Source organism: Hippocampus guttulatus, chromosome 12, assembly GCF_054856545.1.
Source record: "Hippocampus guttulatus isolate MCC_2025c chromosome 12, RoL_Hgut_1.0, whole genome shotgun sequence".
In the NCBI taxonomy this organism is placed as follows: Eukaryota; Metazoa; Chordata; class Actinopteri; order Syngnathiformes; family Syngnathidae; genus Hippocampus; species Hippocampus guttulatus.
In genome coordinates, this window is record NC_141272.1 from 5,891,688 (window position 1) to 5,919,136 (window position 27,449).

The window sequence follows — 27,449 nt, forward strand, 5'->3', positions numbered from 1 at the left end:
GGAATTGTGACCGTGTTGAGGTGTTGAAATCCCCCTTGTAATTTCACACACCATACTAACCACTGCTATCTCTCATGTTCCCAAAAATAAATACAAACACAAATGTATTCAGTTGATTCATTTTGTGGAGTTTTGCAACACTGTAAAAAAAACTCCCTTACAAAATAAATGAGTGGATCATTTCGACTGTTTCAATTCTTCATAATAAGGCCCAATTCCTCATTATTCAAGAATGTTTTAGGCTGACTTTTCGGGTGAAAACTGCATCTCAGTTATAACATTCATGCAGAACCCGTGACTTATGACGTCAGTCCATGTTGAATGGACTTCGTGTAACCGTAGCAACAGGAAAAGGCAGACAAGAGTTTCTTCTATTACCTGTACACACAATGCTAGCTGTGAACAAAGGAGGTCAACCACTGCGTTTTAACATTCATTATGTGTCAAGAGTTCTCGTATTATATGAACAATAACTAAAAACCTTGCGGGGTTTGAGCAACGAAAAATTTGATGGACACAGCGTGGAACTATCCTGATACCAACCAGTGAACTCATGAGAAATGAATTGACAACTGCAATAGTATTTTCAAAATGAATATACACACACACACACATATATATATATATATATACAGTATATATCGTTATTATGAGAAGCAAATTAAACATGACTTGCGCACCTTTTTTTTATGAAGCTAATAATGCGACTGTATGTAGATATTATTAAAACAAAAATATTACAAATGACTTTTGTCACGCAACCAGTCAAAGGTTATTGAGTATTTCAAGATTACACCCAGGAAGTTTCATAAATCAAGAAACTGAATGTTGCATTTAAATCTTCTTTAAAAAAATATTTACAAGATTGTTATTGCCTCTGAATTAGGAGGGATATTAGTAAATTTCTCTGGCATCATCACGCTCTCGTTCAACTTTTGCGATATTCTCATCACTTTTATTTTGAAATGCGTTCTCCGAGCGCGTTTGCACTTGCAGCACTTTACTGTAGCGCAGAGTATGGACAATATTGACAATGTCGACGGGGTGCTGGCGCGACCACAGTTAAGAGCCGGCGTCTCCTCCCATGCTCTGTCATCCTCATTTGAAGTTTGAGCGGAGCTGGCTGAGGGAAGCCTACCTGTGCAGTGATCTCCATCTCGGAACCTCCACCTCGTCTAAACAAAACACAACTGTTTGTCACGAAGGTAAGCGACTAGCATTCCAAGTTCAGTTTAGCTCAACGTGTCCTGGAAAATCGATTTTAACACCGATTGTTGTAGTTAGCCTCTCGATCGTATCGTATTTGATTTGCAGACAAGTACGTGTCAATCACAAAAAACGGGCTTCCCATTATGAAATTGAACGGTTCGTCTCTGACGTCACTCGTCTACTGTCGCGTCGTGTTTTTATGATTTACCTCAAGGTTGTCGAACTCAATCACTTAAAAAAAACGATGACATCCGTGTCATAACTATTGCATTCTGGTGCTTCATTGAACTCAAAGATGATATACTCACTCATTTTATTTTAAGAATGGCAACAGGTGTTTATTCGTACTTTCTGCCATCTAGAGGAGCAACATTTCATTGTTCTGCCTGATTATCTATTGGCATAGAGAACAAAGATATACTGTAATAATTTTGGATCAAATAATTTCACAGTTTTCCCCTTGTGATCTCTCACAGCACACTAGAGGAACCCTGATTGGTATTCAGGTGTTCAACAGTCATATAATACAAAAGTATGTTTTTGCAAATGCCCCAATTCATATGAATTTGGAACAAAGGAAAGGGCTGAGTGGTGGAGAACGTGTACATTTATTATTGGTTTATGGAAGGTAAGCGCTTTATTCACAAAGGCAATAGAGGTGTTTGAACAAAGTGATTACATGACAGAATAGATGGCGGCAAGAGAGGCTTCGGTTATAATGCATAGAACCTTACTTTTTAAGATTAATGAGCATCGGAGAGTGAGTATTATGCATCTGGAATCATTTGATCTGGTCATGTGAGTCCACCTACTGCAACTACATAGTATATTCATGTTTTCCTCACAAGACCAGCCCATAAACAGTTAAGCATGTGAAAGGTTCTGAGATTTTTACTGTTGACTAATTAATTAATGTCAGTCACGTTGAATTGGCCTTGCAGCATTCAAAATCATCATTCATAACATAATTGTGTTAAGCAATTATCCTTGTTCATTCTGTATTTAGGGCTTTCGGAGTAGATCCTTAGTTGTCTTTAATTTAAAGGAGATTGATTCTGCAAACGGGTGGAACGGTGGTCGACTGGTTATCACGTCCAGTGCAGAGGTGCAGGGTTCGATTCCGGCTCTGGCCTTCCTGTATGGACTTTGCATGTTTTCCCTGTGCCTACGTGGGTTTTCTCCGGGTACTCTGTTTTCCTCCCACATTCCAAAAACATGCATGGCAGGTTCATGGAACACTGCCCTTTCTCACTTTATTTTGAAGCGACATTAAATAAGACCTGTATCAAATGAGAAATGTATCAGGTAGTGCTGCTACATCAAGTTATCAAATGCAAGCAGAGTAGCCTGCATAATTTGGCACAAACATGCTGTAATTATTTTTACTGGTTTACGTAGTATCTTGCGAGTAAATTGTTCCAGTGTATTTGGAATTTTTCGTTTTGACGGTTTTGACCTTCCTGGCGATTGTTAAATAAACGAGTAGGAAAATTCTGTATTTTACAGCGGCTGAATGCTAACTTGGGTCAGGTCTCTGAGTAAGCACAGAGCTTCTGGGAGTGCAATTGAGTTGTCATGCATTTCCCACAACAGGCTGTCAGCATTGCTGAAATTGTGATTGTTGCATGGATCGTATTTTTTTTCATCTGATCGTAGTACGAATCCAAGATCAGCAAGGACATTGAGTTTCAACTGAACCTGATTTGTTGTGTTGTTAATAAATGGAGCGTTTGGAAACCCCAAAAGCTGAGAAGCAGCAAATAGATCAACACTTGGGAATGCTTTCATTTTTACGTTATGGATCCCATTAGATGTCGCGGACGGTGTAGTGGAACACTCGCCTGACTTGTGTGCGGGCAGCGTGGGGTCGGTTCCCACTCAGCGACGATGTGGGTGTGAATGGTTGTTTGAATCTAAATTTACTCTGCGACTGGCTGGCAGCCAGTTCAACTGTAGTCTACCTTGTGCCTGGAGTCAGTTAGGATAGGCTCCGGCAACTCCCCGTGACCCTCTTCAGGACAAGCGAATGAAAATGGATGGATGGATGGATGGATGGATGGATGGCATCCCATTAGCGTGATTGGTAGTTGTTGGTTTTGCTGTTATCTTAATGTGATTGAAGAATATTTCTTCCTATATTCTGAATTTCTCTTTCAGTGCCACTGTTGTATTGAGCTAAATACGGTAATAATTTTGCTGGATGAGTATGAGGAGCTGAACTTTTCAAATGTTTCACTTCTTGAAACCACTTGAGAATCAACAGCACCTCTGCTGGTTGCAGCCGATGCTGCACTCTATTTTCACAACATTTTATCCCCGAGTTAAGGCACAAACAATCAGTGATTACAGCTACCAAATTTGTAGACATTCTGTTGTTACGCAGGCATGTTTTTCGAGTTTAGTGTGCATTATATATTCGGTGGAATCTCTTGTTTTTTATTTTTTTTCCCCATAGTTTGTGACCATATGTAATTTTCAAATGCAGCTAGAATGATACAGTGACTGGATGAATGTAGGAGTGTGCCGTTCTGAGTAATGCCCTTTAAGAGAATGTCACAGATTCAGCAGGGAGTATAGCCAACCACCACACTCTGTTCAAAAAAAAAAAAAAAGATAATTATTTGGTACGATTTAGCGACCATTGTTGGACGGTGATGGAAAAGCTGTACACCCATGGATTGATTTCTGTACATTCTTACCTGACTTTGTGTCTCACACTTGCTGATTTACTTTCTATTGACAAATGACTGATTCGACAGTTAATGTGGTTTATGCATGGGGGATATTTTCTGTTTGATTGAATGAGAGGATGACAAAGACAAAGAAGGGACCACCATCCTGGGATGTGAGAAGACAATGGTCGTCATCCATATCATCATCAATGTTTGGTGATGATATTGGGACATGTATAAAAGAGAAACTCAGACAAGTACAACCTCTCAATTCCCTAAATAACGGTTGTTTTTCCCCAAATTAAAAAAATAGCAGCAGTATTTTGAGGCCCATGCTGGATCTGGTGAAACCTTGCGTTTGAGTACTACTCGGACCCCGGAATCGAACCCTGGCACTCTGCCTTGCTCAAAGACACCTGATTGAACTCCCTCTATGAGCCAAAACCTGAAAAGAGAACGTTTTCTGTTGAAATACAAACATTTCCATGCATCCTTGTTGCCAGTAATGCTGTTGGTGCATTCTGTTTGCCCTCTATGCTGGAGTGGCGTCACTAATTCTGCCCCCTGAGGCATCACATTCACAGCTTCACATGACTCCTCTCTTGGATAAAATATACTGAGTGGGGGTGACGAGGCAGGACAAGGCTAATAAAATGAGAAAGACAGAAACATCTAAAACCGATCTCAAGGTTGGCTTGATCCTCTGCCCTTTACAAATGTGTATTTTCACTGTAAATACAATTGTACACGTATTGATAGGTTAATACTTCTGCAGTCGAGAGCTATTTTATTTTGCAACTGTTGAAATTGCATTTTTAGTGTTCTACCATTTTAGAAATACTGCAGAGCCATTTTTCTAAACAATACACAGTGTTTTACGGCGTGACAATTGTGTGGTAGGTCTTACTCAACTGCACTACTTAAAGTCACGTGTACTCCCTGTGCCTGCTGTAGGATGTTTTGGTTTGTACTGAGAATAAGAAGTGGGTCACATGCTTGAATTATCCATTTACAGGCTTGAATGCATCAGTGCCAAGAATTTGCACTTGGTGGTGGACTACAGCAAAGCAGACACAGTGACCTTTTAGGCGGATGGAGGTTGGAGCAGAGCGCAGCGACATGCAGAAGACTCGACGCGGTGACGATGCATCCGGAAAAACACGCCCCTCATCCTGCTCCAGTCTTAAGGCAAGTACTGTATTTGTTTCAGAATGAGATGGAAAGTATATTATTTTGCAGAGTACAATTTAATGCTCATTCATTTTGGTTTGTTTTTTTGTTTGACTCGATAATACCTAATATCCAACCATCCATCCATTTTCTGATCCGCTTATCCTCACAAGGGTGCTGGAGCCTATCCCAGCTGTCTTCAGGCAGTAGGCAGGCACACCCTGAACCGGTTGCCAACCAATCGCGCGGCTCACACTCACACCTAGAGACAATTTGGAGTGTTCGAATCAGCCTGCCATGCATGCTTTTGGAATGTGGGAAGAATCCGAAGTACCCGGAGAAAACGCACGCAGGCATGGGGAGCCGAAATTGAACCAGTCGACCACCGAGCCGCCCATATATATATATACCTGTATATATATTTTTGTCACCATGTTCCTGCAAACTTTCCTTGATTATGGAAATATCAGGGGTGGGCAATTTACAACATTTTGCCATTCTGTCATTCATTAGAGTACCCGATCGTAATCGTCTTTTTTTTTTCAAGCCCAACCAAATTGTAATTGTCAGTTGGTCAGTCCATCAGGTTATTTTAACCATGCTTCCGTCAGTAAATTTCACCAGTCCGCCAGTCCGTCTATCGTCAATTTCTCCGCATCCCACACCCCTAAAACAAACAAACAAACAAACAAATAAATAATAAATCCACATGACGAAACGAGAGTATGGCCTGTACCTTGTTTTCTGTTGAACACCTATTGAAAAGCACATTGACTTCCCATTTGAGGATAGGATTTTTTTCTTTCTACCCCCCAATTTTGCTGCTGTAGACTGTAAATTTCCCCAGTGTGGGACAAATAAAGGATACCTTATCTTATCTTATCTTATTCATCATGAAACATAAGCTTCTTTCGAGGTGTAACGGTAGAGCTGGCATTTCTTGGGCTGTGCCTTTTAAACGGAACGCTCTTGAATCAAGCTAGCTGTTCATCTTCATACATATCCGTTTACATTAAATGAAGAAATGTTATCTAGGTACAAGCACTATTTTCATTTCTTTTTTTTCTTTTTTTTTTTTTTTGCTGTGCCACAAGTATATAGCAGTTTGACACTTGGAAAGATATTTTTTTTGTTACACATCTTGATTATCCATCTACCTGACTCACAAATGTTTGCTTCGTAGTCCTCCCCAAAGCAAGAGCAGAAGAAACAAGGCAGAACACAGCATGAAGGGGATGTTATGATTCCACCACCTCAGGCTTTTCCGTCTCACGCTTGCCTTTCTTTTAGCCTCTACGTCAAACAACCATAAGAAAAAATAAGATGAAAGTCTTCTTTTAAAGTAAGCGCGACTTTAAATAAGATCAAATGCTCTCGTTGCTCCCCTCCGCCCCACAGATGAAAGTGAGGTGAGACAATGGTGTTCAAGCAGGTTGTCATAATACAGACTGAGTCCCTGGACGGACTATTTCTTACACAGTTTAGGGTGGGGCATGACACAGTCTCCTGCAACTCACATCCTATCTTTTTGTTTCCCGCTTTTTGTTTATTGTTCCAGTATGACTATAGATTGGGTGACACAAAAGGCTGATGATTTTATGTCATATTCTGTACAATAACTTTCTTGAGAATGCAACACATGTGCACAAAAGCTCAAACATGAATGCTGTCTTCGGGCAATAGGCGAGGTACACCCTGAACCGGTTGCGAGCCAATCGGGGAGAACGTGCAAACTCTACACAGGGAGGCCGAAGCCGAAATCGAAGCCTACACCTCTGCTCTGTGAGGTCGACGCGGACCACCGGGCCACCTCAAGAGTGGCCTGTAATTGTGAAATTAAGCGCACTTGCGATACTCATGAGAAAAATGGGAGGGATGGATGGATGACATAATTTCAAAGGATTATGAATTCTCATGATGAATTGCAACTCTATTCGGAAATCAGAAAGGAGTTGCTATGTGAAAGCTTCACTATAGTTTGCACACATCTGAACACTGTCATCGTAGGTATTCACTTAATGTACTGGTAAGTAAAGGCTCTGTTGTATGTCAATGCAAAGGCCTTTTACGTGTATCTAATTTGTCCTTATCGTCTACATTTCCATTCTCCTCACAGATGTTTCTGGTGGCTCTGTCCTTTGCCTATTTTGCAAAGGCTCTGTCGGGGAGCTACATGAAGAGCACCATAACTCAGCTGGAGAGACGCTTTGACATTCCCAGTTACCTAATAGGCGTCATTGACGGAAGCTTTGAGATTGGTGCGTAGTTCTGCTTGTCGTCACTTTTATGTTGATGTTGTTTAGTAGCCTGTGTCGCAAGTGTGTCATTCACTCACCCCACACGTTTATTTATTCAAGAAACTGACATGGGACTTCTTGGGCTTGTGTGTGTGTGTGTGTGTGTGTGTGGTGTAATAAAACTCAATATGAGGAAAAAACAATTAAGCATATACTGTGTGTGTGTGTGTGTGTGTGTGTGTGTGTGTGTGTGTGTGTGTATGTATATATATATATATATATATATATATATATATATATGTGTGTGTGTGTGTGTATATGCAAGAGTGATGTGCACTGGAACACCGAAACCGGAAGGCAAACATTAGGAGCAAACATGAAGCAAAGGACACATCTTTCTGGAAACCTGTTTGTTCACATTATTTTCAACCGACTTGTTCTGTGGATGCTTGAGGCTGCTGCTTTTGAAAGCACAGAGTCAGACTGGTTGCTGGATCAGCTTCGGTTTTTCGATGGGGATGGATAATTTTCAGCGATGGTATAATTTTTCCTTTGAGGAAAAATTGTAGTAAACCTATCACAGGATACTTGATTGAAATGATTTACTGAGAGACGACAAGAGTGCATCCCAGAAACATTCAACCTTTTGAACTTTTATTTAATTTCTGGCTCCGGCAAGAAGTGTTTTGATGGCAGTACTGCAAGCCTGAAAATTAATGATGACTTGCAGTGCAAGGTTTCTGGGTGGGTTGCATTAACCTGCTTGGTACAGTACCAATACAGTATCATACTGTATTGGTTATGGGTAATACATCGGGTGCTGCAGTTCAAGTTTCTTGAAAGAAATGATTTTAACCCTGGAGAATCCAAGAACCCCTTTCTTCTTTGGAAAATGATGAATTTTACATTAAATGACTGCTATATGTTCACTGAACACCAAAATATACTGTATGTTTTTTCAAATATTTAGTGCTTTAATCCTAATTTAGGATTAGGGCCAAATTTGGCCCTTTGGTATTTAACCGTAGCATTTGAGTAGCAGAATTTATAGGGGCCAAATTTGACCCCGTGCGTTCTCCTGGGTTAAAAGATGATTTGGAATCATCAGAAACTTCCATTTTATTAATTTTATTTTTTTCCAATTTTCCACAGCCAATAAAGCAAATGTTTTGAAACCTTTCCATACTAAAATTGCGGCCATCTCAAAAAACCTTGTCAACCGTACTTTACTGTCGGACATGTGTAAACAGAATTTAACCACGCAAAAGTGACCGCATGATAATACTAAAATAATCGGTGTATATTGAACAGGTTGTGTCGTATCGGTGCTGGCAGCGTCGGTTCAGTTTCTACTCAGTGACGGTGTGAATGTATGTGAGTGTGAACGCGTCTCTATTTATGCCCTGTGAATAAGGTGTCGTCTGCGTTGAGCTTGAATTCAACTCACTGCGTCTCTGCAGCAGTTCAGTAGTCAGTTACATTTCTCTCAGATAAAGATATGCTGTTGGAGTAAACCATTTTGGATGTATTCACACCAGAAGAGTCCTTTGGTCCGCTTTTTTGTCATGCGTGTGGTCAAAGGACAAGTTAACCCTCGTCAGGCAAGGTGCCACTGTAATTTGGTACATTCTTTGCAAAGCTGAGAAGGTGACTGATCTGGAGCATCCTTCAGATGGATTACATTCATGTCATCGTAGTTCATGCTTCTCCTGTCGATTAATGTTCTCATGTGGTCAAGGCAACCAGTTACATCTATAGCATTGTTGCTAGGGGAACACAGACAAGTAAGGTAACATGAATAAATACAAAGAGGAAAGGATGGTACTTCTGTTGAGAACGGAGCACAGTGGGAGAGCATTACAGAGGAGAACAGAATTGGTTTATGCATCCATCCGTTTTCCATACAGTGGACAGTATCTACAGTTTGACATTCACATATTCATCCAATTTTTTTTTAACCTATCCTCCATAACTCACGGTGGTAAATTGTGCCTTTTCCTAACATGGGAAAATTAAGTAGTGGCATTTCCAACCAGCACTGGCCGCTTCATTGGAGCGTCTGCACCATCGATTTAACTCCTGCGCTTTGCTGCATCATCAATTGTTTGTTGTTTCAAACCAGACTGCACTGCTGCAGTAACTTTAACTGTTATCCTCACAATTGGTGACGTGGACATATTCGTAATGCACATTGTGGGCTTAGCTGTAAGACGTTTACCTCTCTCCCGCATCAAGATGAAACGTGTCTGTGCAATATGGCTGTATTTTTTTTTAAAATTATTTTTAGATTTTTTTAAAATTAATTTTTGAAAAAAAAACGTGAAACACTGAAGTCCAAAAACCCGACGGGCGACGTGGCGAGAGATCACCGTAATTACTCTCTGTATGTCGCAATAAGATTGATGTCATTATTTTAATGCAAGTAATTTTTGCTTTCCGGCTGTACAAAAGTAGCTGACCCATTTATTTGGATACAACAATTTGGGTATCCAATAAAGTCGGTAATATTTTGTCTCTTCGGACAGGTAACCTGTTAGTTATCGCCTTTGTCAGTTACTTTGGTGCCAAGCTCCATCGGCCAAAGATCATTGCAATGGGTTGCGTACTGATGTCTATTGGTACCTTCATCATCGCCCTACCTCACTTCATCATTGGACAGTGAGTAAAGAACTACTTTGATGTCTAGTAAACATGGTGGTAATCAGTCACTTGGTTCTTCCTCAAATTTCATTCTAACCTTTGTTGTTACAGTTACGAATATGAATCAGCGGCTCAGTGGGTTGTGAACTCAAGCCATACCTCGTCCCCATGTTCGCCGGGCTCAACAGCTGACCTCAACCTAGATAGTCAATTACCTGAAGTGCCAGTGACAGGTATCTGCTCAGATAAGCCCACTCAGCTGCACAAACAGGTACCATACTGTAATCATTTTTTTCCAGATTGTGAAGGTGACACCAACCTGTCCATGTGGATCTATGTGCTCCTGGGAAATGTCCTTCGTGGGATTGGAGAGACCCCTGTTCAACCCCTTGGAATCTCCTACATAGATGACTTTGCTAGTGAGGAGAATGCCGCGTTGTATGTGGGTAAGAATTTTTTTTTCAATAAGGCCCCATTAACAACACTAACATTTCATCAATTCAATTGGGAATTGATGGATGTGGATGGTCTTTGCGTGTGTGCCATCTTCGCCTACAATATTTGTCTGTTCATGTGAGTGTGTGTTTGGGGTTCTAGGCTGCGTACAGACCATCTCTGTGGTGGGGCCTGTCTTCGGCTACCTGTTAGGCTCCTTATGTGCCAAAATTTATGTGGACATTGGATTTGTAAAAATGGGTAAGTTTGTTTATTTTGACATTTCTTGGTTAGAGAGAATGATCACGCTTATGTATTATTAATATTAAACCTTTCACAGCATCTCAATGTGATTCATGAAAGGTGAGTTTTTGGAAACACCGTTTTTCTGGCACTTTCCGAGATTATAACTAAAGGCGCCCCTTCATAAAACAGAGGCATGATGTTATCAAGACAACAGCTGGTGCAGCACATATAGTTGAGTGCGAGTCAGAACAGATGTTCGGCAAGAGCATCAGTAGTTAAAGAACCAGAGCTGCTTTCAATCAAATAGAGTGCTGCAGAGGGAGTGCAAGTGAGAATATGGGCTATGTTATAGCAAAAACAAAACAAACAAAAACAAGACTGCAGAGTATAGACCTTAGTCCATAGTAATATAAATGTCGGTCTTTCCATGAAATTCGAATTGGGTATACCATTCATAATCTTCCTTGTCATATAAGTAAGAGAACATGACATTCTGCCAAAACAGTGCAAAGTTAGAATTTTACCAGAATCCAACTGTAATTCTATGGGGGAAAAAGTTGCATTATTACAAGAACAATTGTCTTTTTTATGACAAGAATAAAATCTTGACATCAAAAACATTTTTTTTTACAAGAATAAAATGTGAATATTAATATTAAAATCTGCCATTTTACATGAAGGAAGTAATAATTTTATGAGAATTATTTTATTTATTTTACTGGAGAACGTTAACCCCCTCCCCACTGTTTTTAAAAAATTTTTTTAACGAATATAAGGTTGTTAGTTGAATACATTAATTCACAGAATATGATACATTTTCATTCACAGTAGTGCAGATCCACGAAGTGTACATGCCACGAACATGTGAACATCAAACACAATGACTACGTGTCGTTCTATTTACCCCAACACAGAAACCATCACAATCACCCCAGCAGATTCCCGTTGGGTTGGAGCCTGGTGGTTGGGCTACCTCATAGCTGGTGTCATCACCTTAATTTCTGCCATTCCATTCTGGTTTCTACCACGTTCGCTGCCGGCTCCGGGCTCACACACCCCAGAAAAGCCGGAGCAGGCAAGTTTTATTCAAGGCTCTACCCCTGTGAAGCACAAGTATCCAGTGGAAGAGCACACCAGTTTCATAGAGATGGCTAAAGGTGAGAAAAGCTAAGGCTATCATATCTATCTACACTCCATATCGTTCGTAGGTGTAATCACAAGTGTGGATGGTTGTTTGTCTACGTATGCCCTGTGATTGGCTGGTTGGGGCTGTACCCCGCATCCTCCTCAAAGTCATTTGTGTGAGTCATAATGCGGCTCTATTCATGTCTTTTCACAGACTTTATTCCAACCCTGCGCACCCTGTTGGCCCACCCTGTTTACCTGATCTACTTGTGTGTGACAATCATTCAGCTCAACTCGCTTATTGGCATGGTCACCTACAAACCCAAGTACATCGAACAGCACTTTAGGCAATCCGCCTCAAAGGCTAACTTTCTAATGGGTATGAATGATTTGTGTATAACAGCCTGAAAGATTAATGAAGAATTGTATAAAGCACTTTTTAAAAATTCAGCCTGGCCTTTTGACCAAACAATATGCACAGGTTCAATGTCTCTCATTCATTCGGCCTTTAACTCATTCACTCCCAAAGACGTTTTTAAACGTCTTTTCAGACTTGGTCTAGAATTGGCAGGGAATGAATGAGTTAATATGAATGTGATGCCATTTGTGTTCATCATTCTGTTTTGTTCATAACTCTTAGGTGTGATTAATATCCCAGCGGTTGCACTTGGGATTTTTTCTGGTGGCCTCCTAATGAAGAAGATGAGGCTGAACATCATGGGAGCAGCAAAGTTTGCCTTTGTTACTTCTTTCCTTGGTTATGTCCTTTCATTGTTCTTTTTTGCGATGAGCTGCGACAACGCCAGGATAGCCGGAGTGACGCTCCCATACAACGGGTGAGTTGCTCAAATCAGTCAAAACAACATTTCACGTTCAACGTATGCACAAATGTTTACATTAACTATTAGCTGAGTACAGAGGAACCTCTGAGGTTGAACACAATCCATCTGGGATGCTGAACAGCCGTTGATTTGTTTGAATTTTAAACATGTTTTTTTCCAAACAAAATGATGGATCCAAAGAGAATCTGTAAAATGTAAATGTCAAATATGTCTGACCAATATTTATTCATATACATTCATATTTACAATGAATCAATCAATTATTTAGATGCATCCATCCATTTTCTGATCCGATTTATCCTCACAAGGGTGGCAGGGGGTGCTGTAGCCTATCCCAGCTATCTTTGGGCAGTAGGCGGGCCGCCCCAATTATTTTGATGAATCAGAAAAATATAAAAAGGAATAAATAGTGGGCGGCCCGTCAGTCCAGTGGTTAGCACGTCGGCTTCACAGTGCAGAGGTACCGGGTTCCTCCCTGTATGGAGTTTGCATGTTCTCCCCGGGCCTGCGTGGGTTTTCTCCGGGTGCTCCGGTTTCCTCCCACATTCCAAAAACATGCATGGCAGGCTGATTGGACGCTCTAAATTGTCCCTAGGTGTGAGTGTGGGCGTGGATGGTTGTTCGTCTCTGTGTGCCCTGCGATTGGCTGGCAACTGATTCAGGGTGTCCCCCGCCTACTGCCCGAAGACGGCTGGGATAGGCTCCAGCACCCCCCGCGACCCTAGTGAGGATCAAGCGGTTCGGAAAATGGATGGATGGATGGAATAAATAGTTGCTATACTTTGCCCTCTCCTCAACTAGTCTTGCATTAAATCTCAAATTGTACAACTTTTGAAGATTTCTGGTAGTGATGGGAAATTGAAGCTTCTTGAAGCACATTTTACTCCTTTGGTTGAAAGATAAAGGCTAGTGCAATAGAAATTGATTACATTTCCACTGCATTTTGAAACCAAAACCACCATTTAGAGGAGTTAAAATGATGAAGTGCTTCATGAAGCTTCATTTGTTCCTCACTAGTTTCTGGTACTGTACATATCACAACCAGTATTTAGTCGCATATTCTCTTCTTCTGTATCTTCCAGCATGGAGGGCATCTCCTATGACAAACACTCTGTTTTCACCACCTGCAACTCCAATTGTTTTTGTTCAGCAAATAACTGGGACCCAGTCTGTGGAGGGAATGGCATCACATATGTTTCTCCCTGTCTTGCTGGCTGCACCATCTTCACCGGCTCAGGGAAAAACACAGTAAGTACAACTGTAAAAAGTCAAATGTTAGACAACTCCAAGGAGATGTGTTGCACTAGCAAGACAATTTGAGCTTTCCATAGTAATTGCAGTTTAACCCTTATCATCCTTGGGGTCAATTTGATCCCATTCAGTGTTTCTCATTAAAAAAAGAAAAAACAATAGTTGACTATTTTTTTTGCTCCTTATTTCATGTATTTTCCTTATTTTATGGGGGCAATTGACAAAGCATAAATTGATCCTGATATTTTTTCAATATCCTGAACACATATTGCATACATTGCTGATCCTCAGGGGTCAATTTGATGCAGAAAACCTGTTTGTGTGTGTGTGTGTGTGTGTGTGTGCGTGTGTGCGCACGCGCGTTCGTGTGTGAGAGAGGCCTACCGTCCCGACACCTGCAGGTGCACAGTTAATACTTTGGAGTTAATAAAATAGAAATAGATATAGAGGAGAATGTGCCCGAGACAGGGGATTGTGCTGAGGAATGCTTGTTTGCATTTCGTGGATGCTCTCCCCATTTCGACAATAGATGCCAAGCAAACTTTGCCAATATGGCATCAAATTATGGAAGGATGACTTTTACGGAGCAGCAGGGTGAGGTACTGGTGAAACCGCAGATTGGGAGAAGGTGGTGCCTAACAAGAGCATCAGCAGTTGTTGCAGCGACTGTGAGGGACATACAGACAGAAACAAACACCCAAACTCCTCCTATGGAGGTACATAAACATGAGAGGAAAGCGCGGGGTCAGCACTGACAGAATGCCCACCACTGTTGAGGTTGAGATGTGGTAACTAGAATTTTATGAGGTGGGGGCGCTATTTTTTCACTTTCTTCACCAAACTCTCTGTTAGAAAAAAAACTTTTGTGGACAATCTAACGCTATGTCTGAGAATCTACTCTCATGTTCAGTTGATGGGTGTGTCTGTTTCTAATTATTCACGTGTGTGCACATTTGTCCAGGTCTTCTCGAACTGCAGCTGTGTCGGTGAGGCCGGTAATTTGACAGCCAATACAGGTCAGTGCCCGGATAAGGAAGACTGTGACAGGATGTTCCCATTCTTCTTGGCTCTCTCCGTCCTTACTTCCTTCATCATCTCTCTGGGAGGAACGCCGGGCTACATGCTTCTCATCAGGTCAGCCTTGCGCCAAAGCTCTTCATAAAGCTTTTCTTTCTCCTCATCTTTTAATCAGAGAGGTTTTGAGATTAGTGAGTGGACCGAATTGTGGTGCTGTATTACTTGGAGACGTCTCCATACATATGGTGTGATGCTGTTTTAGATTCCACATGATTAAATGCTTTGCACCGTACGCTCAGGCATAATTTGCGTGTGACTCCAACGACTTTTGCTTGATTTAGCGCAAAACATGATGATAAAATTAAATGAGTTATTTATCGTTTGGGTGTAATTTGCTCTTTCTGCTGATTGTTGGGGGGTCTTTGTAGCTGGAAATTCCAGTAGGCCATCTGCCAACTTTTTGTGAAAAAGTTTGCATGTTCTGCCTACGTGTGTTTTCTCTGGGTACTTCGGTACTCATCCCGCATTCCAAAAACCCGCATGGTACTTGATAAATTACGAGATTGTCCATAGGTGTGGATGTGAATTTGAGTGGTTGTTTATATTTTGACCTGCGATTGACTGACAACCAATTCAAGGTAATTTAGCGATGATGGATGCAACGGACTGAAAATGACAGTTTTGGCTCGACTTGAAAAAAATGATGATGATGATAATGATGATGATGACAGACGGGGGCTGTCAAACTACGAATGACACACCGGAAACATTTAGTAACGCGCCCACTTCCACTAAAATCAATGAATTTACTTTTGACGATTGACTCTGTTATCTAAAACAATTGCAGTCATAGGTCTCTTCAAGGTTCAGCATGAAGCGCGGATAAATGTTGATGCAGCACTTTCTCGAGAAAGAGGCTAATAAGATTTTCCCCGATTACTTAGTTTGGTTATGAGGCCGACGTTGGGAACCGTCCTCTGTGTCCCAGACTGCGATAACAAATTACAATGGCTGCTGTGTTGTCGAGATCATTTGTAAAAACTGATTATCTGAACTGTCTGCGTTGACCTAATTTTAAGAAAAGTGTGCTAGCACACAGCCTGAAGTTGGAGAAATAAAAAAAAGTTATATTGCGTAAACAGGGATTCTCACAGTATTGTGGCTTGACCGCCAGATCATGATTAAGAACCCTATTTACAGACTTCGCATACCAACACACTTAGACTTTAGAAAATAAAATTTTCTTTATTTAACAGTGAACACAAAGTCCAACTTGGGATGCAGCTTACTCTTGAACGGTATTTTTCTGTCCATCAAATTGTTGCGCTCTCCATGTCCTCTTTTCTTCTCATGCTCTTCTTCCTGTCATCATCCCGATCAGGAGCCAGATGTAGCCATCTTTTGATTCTGACATCAATTTCCTGGTCTGAGGCCCAAGATGTTAGGCCGTTAGGTCTCACAGCGGCTGTAAGAACTGTAAGAAAAAAAGAATGGACAGTGTGTTAGGAAAACAAACATTTGTACATGTCATGAACAATGAATGGTCAATAAAAATAACCCCTAAAATTTCTTATAATAATAATAACAATAATACATTTCATTTATAAGCATCTTTCAAGACACTCAAGGACACTTTACAACCAAAACTAAACTAGGTGTGACGCCGTGGGGCGGAATATTAGCCACACAAACTAAACGTGAATAACTTTTAAATAGTTTATACTGAATTTGAATTACGTGAATTGAAGGTCAGTGGCTCGGATAATGGATGGATTTGTATATTTTACTCTGAATCATATTGAATAACTGAATCTGAATTGTACAATCTGAATTTGAAACGATAGATTTTTTTTCTTTGAAACTGTATTTGATCCTCACTGAAAATTAAATTCTGTTTATTTTCATATTCAGTCTTACAAATACAAAAAGACGTTTTCTTTCAACGTCAGATTTTGTTTTTGAATTGAGGTACTAAGTTTTGAATTAACTTTATGGTCAAGTATGAAGTATCCGGTTTGTACTGCAGGAAACGGAATCAAAATTAATGTCATTGTATTTCAGTGCAGAAAGGGTTCTTTTTGGCAGCACCTCTGACTGTTCAATCACCAACATTTTCACAAGTCATGTGTCGGTCGCGAACGAGCCGGTACAAAGAGTCTCTTTGAAGTGAACGATGAGCCGTTTTTAGACGAAAAAAAACCGACCATGTATAGTAAGGCGTTTTTAGCCCAAAAAAATGACCATACTGTATATAGTGAGGCGTATTTCGACGAAAAAAACGACCATATGTAGTGAGGCGTTTTTCGACGAAAAAACCCCCCATGAATAGTAAGGTGTTTTGAGCCGAAAAAAACGCCCATGAATAGTAAAGCGTTTTAACGGAAAAAAACGACCATGTATAGTAAGGTGTTGTTAGCCGAAAAAAACGACCATGTATAGGAAGGCGTTTTTTTCTGAAAAAAAAGGACCACGTATAGTAAGGTGATTTTAGCTGAAAGAAAACGGCCACGTATAGTAAGGCGCTTTCAGCCGAAAAAAAATGACCATGTATAGTAAGCCGTTTCTATACGAAAAAAAAAGACCATGTATAGTAAGGCGTTTTTAGCCCCCAAAAAAACAACCCTGTATAGTAATGCGTTTTTAGACGAATAAAAAGACCATGTATAGTAAGGCGTTCTTCGACAAAAAAAACAACCATGTATAGAAAGGCGTTTTTAGCCCCCCCCCCCCCCCCAAAAAAAACGACGATGTATAGTAAGGTGTTTTAGCCGGAAAAAATTACCATGTGTAGTAAGCCGTATTTATGCGAAAAAAACGACCATGTATAGTAAAGCGTTTTTAGCTGAAAAAAAACAACCATGTATAGTAAGGCGTTTTTAAATGAAAAAAAGACGTTGTATAGTAAGATGTTTTTAGACGAAAAAAAAAAACGACCATGTATAATAAGGCGTTTTTAGCCGAAAAAAAAACGACCATTATAGTAAGGCGTTTTTAGCCGAAAAAACGACCATGTATAATAAGGCGTTTTTAGACGAAAAAAAACCGACCACGTATAGTAAGGCGTTTTTTGCCGAAAAAAACGACCATGTATAGTAAGGCGTTTTTAGTCGAAAAGAAAGACCACGTATAGTGAGGCGTTTTTAGACGAAAAAAAACAACCACGTACAGTAAGGCATTTTTAGCCGAAAAAAACGACCATGTATAGTAAGGCGTTTTTAGCCGAAAAAAAAGACCATGTATAGTAAGGCGTTTTTAGACGAGAAAAAAAACGACCATGTATAATAAGGCGTTTTTAGCCGAAAAAAACGACCATTATAGTAAGGCGTTTTTAGCCGAAAAAACGACCATGTATAAGGCGTTTTTAGCCGAAAAAAACGACCATTATAGTAAGGCGTTTTTAGAAGAAAAAAAAACGACCACGTATTGTAAGGCGTTTTTAGTCGAAAAAAAACGACCATGTATAGTAAGGTGTTTTTAGCCGATAAAAAACGACCATGTATAGTAAGGCGTTTTTAGCTGAAAAAAACGACCATGTATAGTAAGGCGTTTTTTGCCGAAAAAAATGACCATGTATAGTAAGGCGTTTTTAGCCGAAAAAAAAGACCATGTATAGTAAGGCGTTTTTAGACGAGAAAAAAAACGACCATGTATAATAAGGCGTTTTTAGCCGAAAAAAACGACCATTATAGTAAGGCGTTTTTAGCCGAAAAAACGACCATGTATAAGGCGTTTTTAGCCGAAAAAAACGACCATTATAGTAAGGCGTTTTTAGAAGAAAAAAAAACGACCACGTATTGTAAGGCGTTTTTAGTCGAAAAAAAACGACCATGTATAGTAAGGTGTTTTTAGCCGATAAAAAACGACCATGTATAGTAAGGCGTTTTTAGCTGAAAAAAACGACCATGTATAGTAAGGCGTTTTTTGCCGAAAAAAATGACCATGTATAGTAAGGCGTTTTTAGACGTTTTTTGCGGCTAAAAACGCCTTACTATACATGGTCGGTTTTTTTCGGCTAAAAACGCCTTACTATACATGGTCGTTTTTTGCGGCTAAAAACGCCTGACAATACATGGTCGTTTTTTTCGGTTAAAAACGCCTTACTATTAATGGTCCTTTTTTTTCGGCAAAAAACTTCTTACAATACGTGGTAGTTTTTTTTCGGCTAAAAACGCCTTACTATACATGGTCTTTTTTTTGGGCTAAAAACGCCTTACTATACATGGTCGTTTTTTTCGGCTAAAAACGCCTTTCTATATGTGGTCGTTTTTTTTCGTCTAAAAACGCCTTACTATACATGGTCGTTTTTTTCGTCTAAAAACGCCTTACTATACGTGGTCGTTTTTTCTTCGTCTAAAAACGCCTTACTATACATGGTCGTTTTTTTCGGCAAAAAACGCCTTACTATACGTGGTCGTTTTTTTTTTCGGCTAAAAACGCCTTACGATACATGGTCGTTTTTTTCGGGCTAAAAACGGCTTACTATACTATGTCGTTTTTTTCGGGCTAGAAACGCCTTACGATACATGGTCGTTTTATTCGGCTAAAAACGCCTGACTATACATGGTCGTTTTTTTGGGTTAAAAACGCCTTACTATACTTGGTCGGGTTTTTTTTCGGCTAAAAACGCCTTACTATACATGGTCGTTTTTTTCAGCTAAAAACGCCTTTCTATACGTGGTCGTTTTTTTTTTCGTCTAAAAACGCCTTACTATACATGGTCTTTTTTTTCGGCTAAAAACGCCTTTCTATACGTGGTCGTTTTTTTTTCGTCTAAAAACGCTTTACTATACATGGTCGTTTTTTTCGGCTAAAAACGCCTTACTCTACATGGTCGTTTTTTTCGGCTAAAAACGCCTTACTATATATACATGGTCGTTTTTTTTTCGTCTAAAAACGCCTTACTATACATGGTCGTTTTTTTCGGCTAAAAACGCCTCACTATACATGGTTGTTTATTTTTTCGGCTAAAAACGCCTTACTATACGTGGTGTTTTTTTTTTCATCTAAAAACGCCTTACTATACATGGTCGTTTTTTTTGGATAAAAACGCCTTACTATACGTGGTCGTTTTTTTTTCGTCTAAAAACGCCTTACTATACATGGTCGGGTTTTTTTTCGGCTAAAAACGCCTTACTAGACATGGTCGTTTTTTTTTGGATAAAAACGCCTTACTATACATGGTCGTTTTTTTCGGCTAAAAACGCCTTACTATACATGGTCTTTTTTTCGGCTAAAAACGCCTTACTAGACATGGTCGTTTTTTTTGGGATAAAAACGCCTTACTATACATGGTCGTTTTTTGCGGCTAAAAACGCCTTACTATACGTGGTCGTTTTTTTCGGTTAAAAACGCCTTACTATATGTGGTCGTTTTTTTTCGTCTAAAAACGCCTTAAACGCCTTACTATACATGGTCATTTTTTTCGTCTAAAAACACCTTACTATACGTGGTTGTTTTTTTTCGTCTAAAAACGCCTTACTATACATGGTCGTGTTTTTTTTTCATCTAAAAACGCCTTACTATACGTGGTTGTTTTTTTTCGTCTAAAAACGCCTTACTATACATGGTCATTTTTTTTCATCTAAAAACGCCTTACTATTCATGGTCCTTTTTTTCGTCTAAAAACGCCTTACTATACATGGTCGTTTTTTTTCGTCTAAAAACTCCTTACTATACATGGTCTTTTTTTTTCGGCTAAAAATGTCTTACTATACATGGTTTTTTTTTTTCGGCTAAAAACGCCTTACTATAGGTGGTCGTTTTTTTTTTCATCTAAAAACGCCTTACTATACATGGTCGTTTTTTTCGGCTAAAAACGCCTTACTATACATGGTCGTTTTTCTCGGATAAAACGCCTTACTATACATGGTCGTTTTTTTCGGCTAAAAACGCCTTACTATACGTGGTCGTTTTTTTCGGTTAAAAACGCCTTACTATATGTGGTCGTTTTTTTTCGTCTAAAAACACCTTAAACGCCTTACTATACATGGTCGTGTTTTTTTTTCCATCTAAAAACGCCTTACTATACGTGGTTGTTTTTTTTCGTCTAAAAACGCCTTACTATACATGGTCATTTTTTTTCATCTAAAAACGCCTTACTATTCATGGTCCTTTTTTTTCGTCTAAAAACGCCTTACTATACATGGTCTTTTTTTTTCGGCTAAAAATGTCTTACTATACATGGGGTTTTTTTTCCGGCTAAAAACGCCTTACTATAGGTGGTCGTTTTTTTTTTCATCTAAAAACGCCTTACTATACATGGTCGTTTTTTTCGGATAAAACGCCTTACTATACATGGTCGTTTTTTTCGGCTAAAAACGCCTTACTATACATGGTCGTTTTTTGCGGCTAAAAACGCCTTACTATACGTGGTCGTTTTTTTCGGTTAAAAACGCCTTACTATATGTGGTCGTTTTTTTTCGTCTAAAAATGCCTTAAACGCCTTACTATACATGGTCGTTTTTTTAGTCTAAAAACACCTTACTATACGTGGTTGTTTTTTTCATCTAAAAACGCCTTACTATTCATGGTCCTTTTTTTTCGTCTAAAAACGCCTTACTATACATGGTCGTTTTTTCTGGCTAAAAACGCCTTACTATACGTGGTTGTTTTTTTTCGTCTAAAAACTTCTTACTATACATGATCGTTTTTTTTCATCTAAAAACGCCTTACTATTCATGGTCCTTTTTTTTCGTCTAAAAACGCCTTACTATACATGGTCGTTTTTTCTGGCTAAAAACGCCTTACTATACGTGGTCGTTTTTTTCGTCTATAAACGCCTTACTATTCATGGTCCTTTTTTTCGTCTAAAAACGCCTTTTCGGCTAAAAATGTCTTACTATACATGGTTTTTTTTTTCGGCTAAAAACGCCTTACTATAGGTGGTCGTTTTTTTTTTCATCTAAAAACGCCTTACTATACATGGTCGTTTTTTCTGGCTAAAAACACCTTACTATACATGGTCGTTTTTTTCGTCTAAAAACTCCTTACTATACATGGTCTTTTTTTTCCGGCTAAAAATGCCTTACTATACATCACTGGTGTCAAACTCATTTCACATGGTGGGCCACATTCGGCCTCCGTAGATGTCAAGTGGGCCGGATCATTAAAATGATACCATACTTTGCTATAAACAACCAAAACAACATGTCTTTCCTTTATTTTGGTATAAAGAAGCACAAGAACATTTGGAAAATGTTGAAATTTAATGAACGTATCTTTTACAAAACATTTCATGAAGCACCTTACATTTCCTTCGACAAATGTACAATTTACTTTTATCATTCACATATATGCATTGCAACTGATCCCACAAACTTTAACAAGTCCATCCATTTTCCGAACCGCTTGAACCTCACTAGGGTCGCGGGGGGTGCTGGAGTCTTCGGGCAGTAGGCGGGGGACACCCTGAATCAGTTGCCAGCCAATCGCAGGGCACACAGAGACACAGGGACAATTTAGAACGTCCAAACAGCCTGCCATGCATGTTTTTGGAATGTGGGAGGAAACCGGAGCACCCGGAGAAAACCCACGCAGACCCGGGGAGAACATGCAAACTCCACACAGGGAGGCCGGAGCTGGAATCGAACCCGGTACCTCTGCACTGTGAAGCCGACATGCTAACCACTGGACTACCGGGCCGCCCACTTTAACAAGTCATTGGTATTGAAAAATATAGTAATGCACTTTATGATTAAACAAGATTTACAAAGAAAGGAAGTTTTAAACCATTTACACGTGCATATAAAATCTAAATGTAATCCCTGCCTCCACCTTACAAACTAAGGAGAGTGCTATTAAATGTGTAAATGTGAGAGTGCTATTGATAGCATCTGCTCTCAAGGGTCTGTCTCAGTGACGGACTGAGGCTGCTGTTGTCTTCTTCTCTGGTCAAAACAGTGTCCCCTAGCAGATACTCAATGAATTGCACCTTATTAAAAATATTAATTCTGTGTCTTTTTTGCATTTTTCTCATTTTTTAATTATCCTGCGGGCCTGATTGAACCTCGCGTGTGTGTGTGTGTGTGTGTGTCAGTGATGAATGGAATTCCGCATTGGCGTGCAATTGTAAAACAAGGCTGTGTTGAAAAAATAAAATAAATATAATAAAATGTATATTTATATATAAATATAAATATAAATAAAAATAAAATAATAAATCTGAAACTGCATTTAAGGGTGGCTCAATACTGGCTGGCCATATACGGACCGCAGTTGTAAATTGATTTCTGGCCCAAATATTTCACTCCACAACTGGCCCTCATCTGGTTTGCCAGAGTCAAGCCAGTGCCTCCTTTGCCACTCCTGGGCCGTGTTCGGCCCACATGCATTATGCCAGTGCCGACTCAAGGCCAGCTGTGCCAGCTTCATTCCGAATCCGGGCCAGAAGCCTTTGCTGACCGGGAAGTTAAGAATAACGGTTTATTGAACTATTGTTTAAGTTACTGTAATGGGGCGTTTGGCAACAAGAACATGTTGACAATATCTCTCTCATTTATTACAGATGAGAATTTGAAATTTTGGTTCACATTTTAGCAAGCCTCATGAAGCCTTCTGGCAACTGTGGAGTCCAAACGTTTATCTGAGCGCAAATCTGTTGGCTGCGATGATCAAACCTCATTTAGGAGTCGCCTAACTTGAGGAACATCTGCAGTCCCTTCTGGGAATCAAAGAGAAGTTGCCAAGTATCCTATTCTGACAAAAGGGCACAATTTCCACGGCAGGAAATTCAATTGTACAATTTAGATGCAATTAATTGGCCAAAAGTACTTATTTGAAATTGATTTATTTTAGAATACTGTATTATTATATACTGTGTGTTTTTAGTTAAAAAAAAAAAATCCAAAAAACATTTCGTTTTGTCCACTCGGTGGTGAATCATTTTTGGCCCGTGACCAAAAGGGTGTTTTGAATTTTGGCTCCCGATGCGATTGAGCTTGACTACCCCCCCGATGAGAGACTCCTGTGTCTGGAATGTGGGAGGAAGATGAAGACACCCCACAAATGTCAGAATAACAATATGGAGCCATGTAAATCACCAGTTTACCGTACTGCTCTGGATGGAGTTATTCTGTAAAATGTACCAGACCGGAGCTGGGGCACCCCTGATCTACAGTATTCACAAACAAAGCAAGCAGTACCGAACACACATTTTTCTTTACATTTGACCGGAACATTTTGAGGTCAAACTTCCAAGGGGAATTTCAGATTTTCAAATGCAAAAAAAGAAAATACCCCCCCCCCCCCAAAAAAGTATGTATAAATATATATATATATATATAATCCTAAAATGAAGGGGAATGATCAAGAGAAAGCAAAGAATTTATTCTTCCTTAAATGTTAATCTTTCAATGCGCCTTTTGTTGCTGATTCTTTCAAACACATTTCACCAAATGAATCATTAAAAAAAAAAAAAAACACTCCAAATCTCTTTCTCATAGGTGCATCAAACCCCAGCTGAAATCATTTGCCTTGGGATTCCATGCTCTAGCAACACATATGCTTGGTAAGGTCTTTCAAAATGTTTCCACAAGTAATACTGTTGTCATGTACTGTATGCCTGAGGGCTGAAATAATGTCCTTGTCTATGTACAGCTGGAATCCCAGCCCCCATTTACTTTGGAGCAATCATTGACACCACATGTCTGAAATGGGGTCGGAAACGCTGCGGTGGAAGAGGAGCTTGTCGACTCTACAACACAACAAAGTACAGGTAGATCTCTATTCAGCGTAAAGCAATACGTGCTGTATAAGGTATGTACCCACCACGGTGTTTTCAATTCTTTCCATAGGATAGCTTACCTGGGTCTCACTCTAAGCCTGCGGACGATCTCATTTCTCATTTGCATCCCGGGCTTCATCCTGCTCAGCAGGCAGCTGAAGGAGGAGGAGCACGCCGCCCTTCGTGGATCTCAAGCCAATGGCGGAACAGAGCTGGAAGCGCTTAGAAAGGAAGAACTTGGCCTCTCAAATTCTGAGAAATTGCAAAGAACCTCAGAAAACGGCACAGACCGCGAGACACGACTGTGATTGACCCCCAAGCACCACCAACCTCCTTTTCATCACACATAAATGAACAAACCTACACACACACACACACACACACACATTTGCAGTGACTAAAGCATAAACTCTATATTGACTCTTTCACGTGCGTGGAGGATTTGAGAGAGGTTTGATATACTGTGGTTGAATATCCCGCTGAAATGTTTTTTCTAAAATAAATAAATATCACTCTGTGTATGAAGGAATAATAATGCAACACTAAAAGTACAATAGAAAAGGGGGGGGGGAGCTGTACCATCAGCAAAATCAAGCTGCAAAGTCAGAGAATAAACTCATCTTTAAAAAAAAAAAAAAAAAGTTGGAATATTATGAGGGTCAAGTTGTAATTTGAAAATACATATATCTTCTTGAATAATAAGTAATATCAAGTGTTTTCTCCAAAAAACAGGGGTTGGGAAAAATAATGTTTGAACATGTTTGGTAGTTGAAGTAATATAAAAATTTAAAAATAGTAATATAATTAAAAAAAAAAGTGTTTCCTATAAAACTGTGATTTTTTAAACAATATTAATGCATATTTTGACTTTATCCTCAGATAATTACAACTTTGTCAGTTCTCATAAATTTAAAAGGACTTTGGGGCGTTTATTGTTTCTTTTTTTTTTTTACATATGGCGGAACAGAGCTGGATATATATATATATTAACCTGTACACTTTGCCAAGAAGTCATGCTGGACAGGGGACCTGAATATCTTACAGCACTAGAACTGTTTTGCTGTGCAACGTTAGCGTTTTGATATCCTCCCTTCATTGCAGTTTGTGTGGCATGGACATGTAACATGTATGTTTTGGGGAAACGCTGCTGGACAGTACAAGGTTCGAAACGGGGCGGAGAAAGGACAACTGAGTAAAAAAAAGCCATTGTTTCAGCCAAGGATTTGGCTACAAGAAACCATCACTATGGGCCCCACCATTTCATTACCGCAAATTCAAAAGCCGATGTTCTCAGGCCCCACTCTGCCTTCGAATCGTCCTCACTTTTCTCCCCCATACGGCACCCTTGATTTTGGAGTTGAAACGTATTCGTTTGTGGATTGGGAAGCCATTGCCAGACCCTGTGAGCAAAGGAGGACCCGATTGTAAACTTTTTCGGCCTTGCGAAGGCTACTGGTGTGTAGTAGCAGTTACAGCCGTTTAAAAGAATTTGAGTGTGGGGACAGTCCAGGAGGACAAAGGGATCACAAAGGTTGTTATATGAAAAAAATTTGAGCAAAACAACAGGGACTGAATCCAACAGACCTACGGTATACGCTGGTGAATGCCAACTGGGGAGCACAAGGTTCAGAGGACACCACCTATAGTATGCCGAGCCCTGCAATGAGTGCATGTAACTGAAATTTTGGCGGCATTAGAGGAGAGCAGCGAGACGACAAGGAACATCGCCGCGAGCTTGACCGCCACTCTTAACACCCTGAATGTTTTGTGCCAGAAAGTGCCTTGCAGGGGTTATGGACAGTACTGCCATCAGGAGGTTGTGTGCTAAGTGTCTGGATTGTCATATCAGTGTCCAGTCTCCTCCAAGGAAGACTGCTTGCCCCAACACCAGCACAAGGTCAGAAAAACAGAGGGACCCACCCTCCAGATTTATTGGGACTCTTGGCCTTTCCAGCATTTTCACTTTGTCTCCCATCAAAATAGACATTTTAGCAACGCTAATAACAACCATCAGGGATCCAATTATCTATTTTGAATGCAAAGACCCAACGTGAAAAATCCACACAGTAAGGGCAGATCTTGATATTTGAACCCTTAACCTCAGAATCAGAAGGCAATCGTGCTTAAGAGCGAAGACCACCCAAGTGCCCAAGTGGATCCATAATGCATACCTGTCAACTTTTCGGCGCGCCAACCTGTATAAACTACCAAAAAAATCCTTATAAAGAGCAAAAAATCCTTATAACATACCAGAGCATTTTATGTCAAAATAACGGCAGAAAAAAACCCACGAAATTTTCAATGATATTTATTGTAGATCTCCATAATACAATGTCTGGTTAATGTCTAATCATCATTCTACTTAGTGGCATTACTGTGTTCAGAGTTGTATTCCTGCGTTACTTTTTTGGAAAGTTGCCGGAAATGAAAACATTCGAGTAGACTAGCACCATTCTGGGCAAAAGCAAACGGAACTACCTGTTAGGGGAAGAAAACCCCCCCGGATATTTTCAGGATCCGTATGATTTGTGCGATACGGCCATATACGTAAGATTCACCACAAAATCCGTATGAACTATGGCTAAACCGTATGAGTTGACAGGTATGATAATGCGAATTCCAGACCCAACTTGTGACTCACACAACACTGCTATAGCCCTACTAAGACAGCGATTCAACAGAATGCTGACATACTAACTGGACCGGAATGCTTAGCAACAATTCTAGGCAGCGCTTTGCTTCGCTAATAGGCACTCCAATTGGCATTTGCGGTCACCATGGCGATCGCTGACTGCCACGCTTGCCCTGTGCTGTATGGGAGTTTCCATGCGATAAACTGCGCCAAACATTGCCCTCGGCTTTCCAGCGATGGCTCTACTGTGAC

The 27,449-nt window shown here is 40.0% G+C and overlaps 1 protein-coding gene across 1 annotated transcript; it reads left to right on the forward strand.

The window, feature by feature from the left end:
- The first annotated feature begins 1,049 nt into the window (after positions 1–1,049).
- slco1c1 (solute carrier organic anion transporter family, member 1C1) lies at positions 1,050–26,774 on the forward strand. The gene is made up of 15 exons (XM_086125262.1): positions 1,050–1,205; positions 4,897–5,069; positions 7,168–7,309; positions 9,814–9,946; positions 10,040–10,161; positions 10,228–10,374; positions 10,526–10,624; positions 11,524–11,766; positions 11,949–12,113; positions 12,375–12,570; positions 13,659–13,824; positions 14,789–14,961; positions 24,285–24,349; positions 24,439–24,556; positions 24,636–26,774. Exons 2-15 carry the CDS (start codon positions 4,974–4,976, stop codon positions 24,871–24,873), a joined length of 2,103 nt encoding a protein of 700 aa, XP_085981388.1. The 5' UTR covers positions 1,050–1,205; positions 4,897–4,973; the 3' UTR covers positions 24,874–26,774.
- Positions 26,775–27,449: the final 675 nt, after the last annotated feature.

Bases quoted from the DNA above. Each gene is read 5' to 3' on its own strand.
- slco1c1 (XM_086125262.1), top strand. From the start codon at position 4,974: ATGGAGGTTGGAGCAGAGCGCAGCGACATGCAGAAGACTCGACGCGGT. The intron at 10,625-11,523 runs GTAAGTTTGTTT...ACCCCAACACAG, and splicing joins CATTGGATTTGTAAAAATGG to AAACCATCACAATCACCCCA. The intron at 11,767-11,948 runs GTGAGAAAAGCT...GTCTTTTCACAG, and splicing joins TTTCATAGAGATGGCTAAAG to ACTTTATTCCAACCCTGCGC.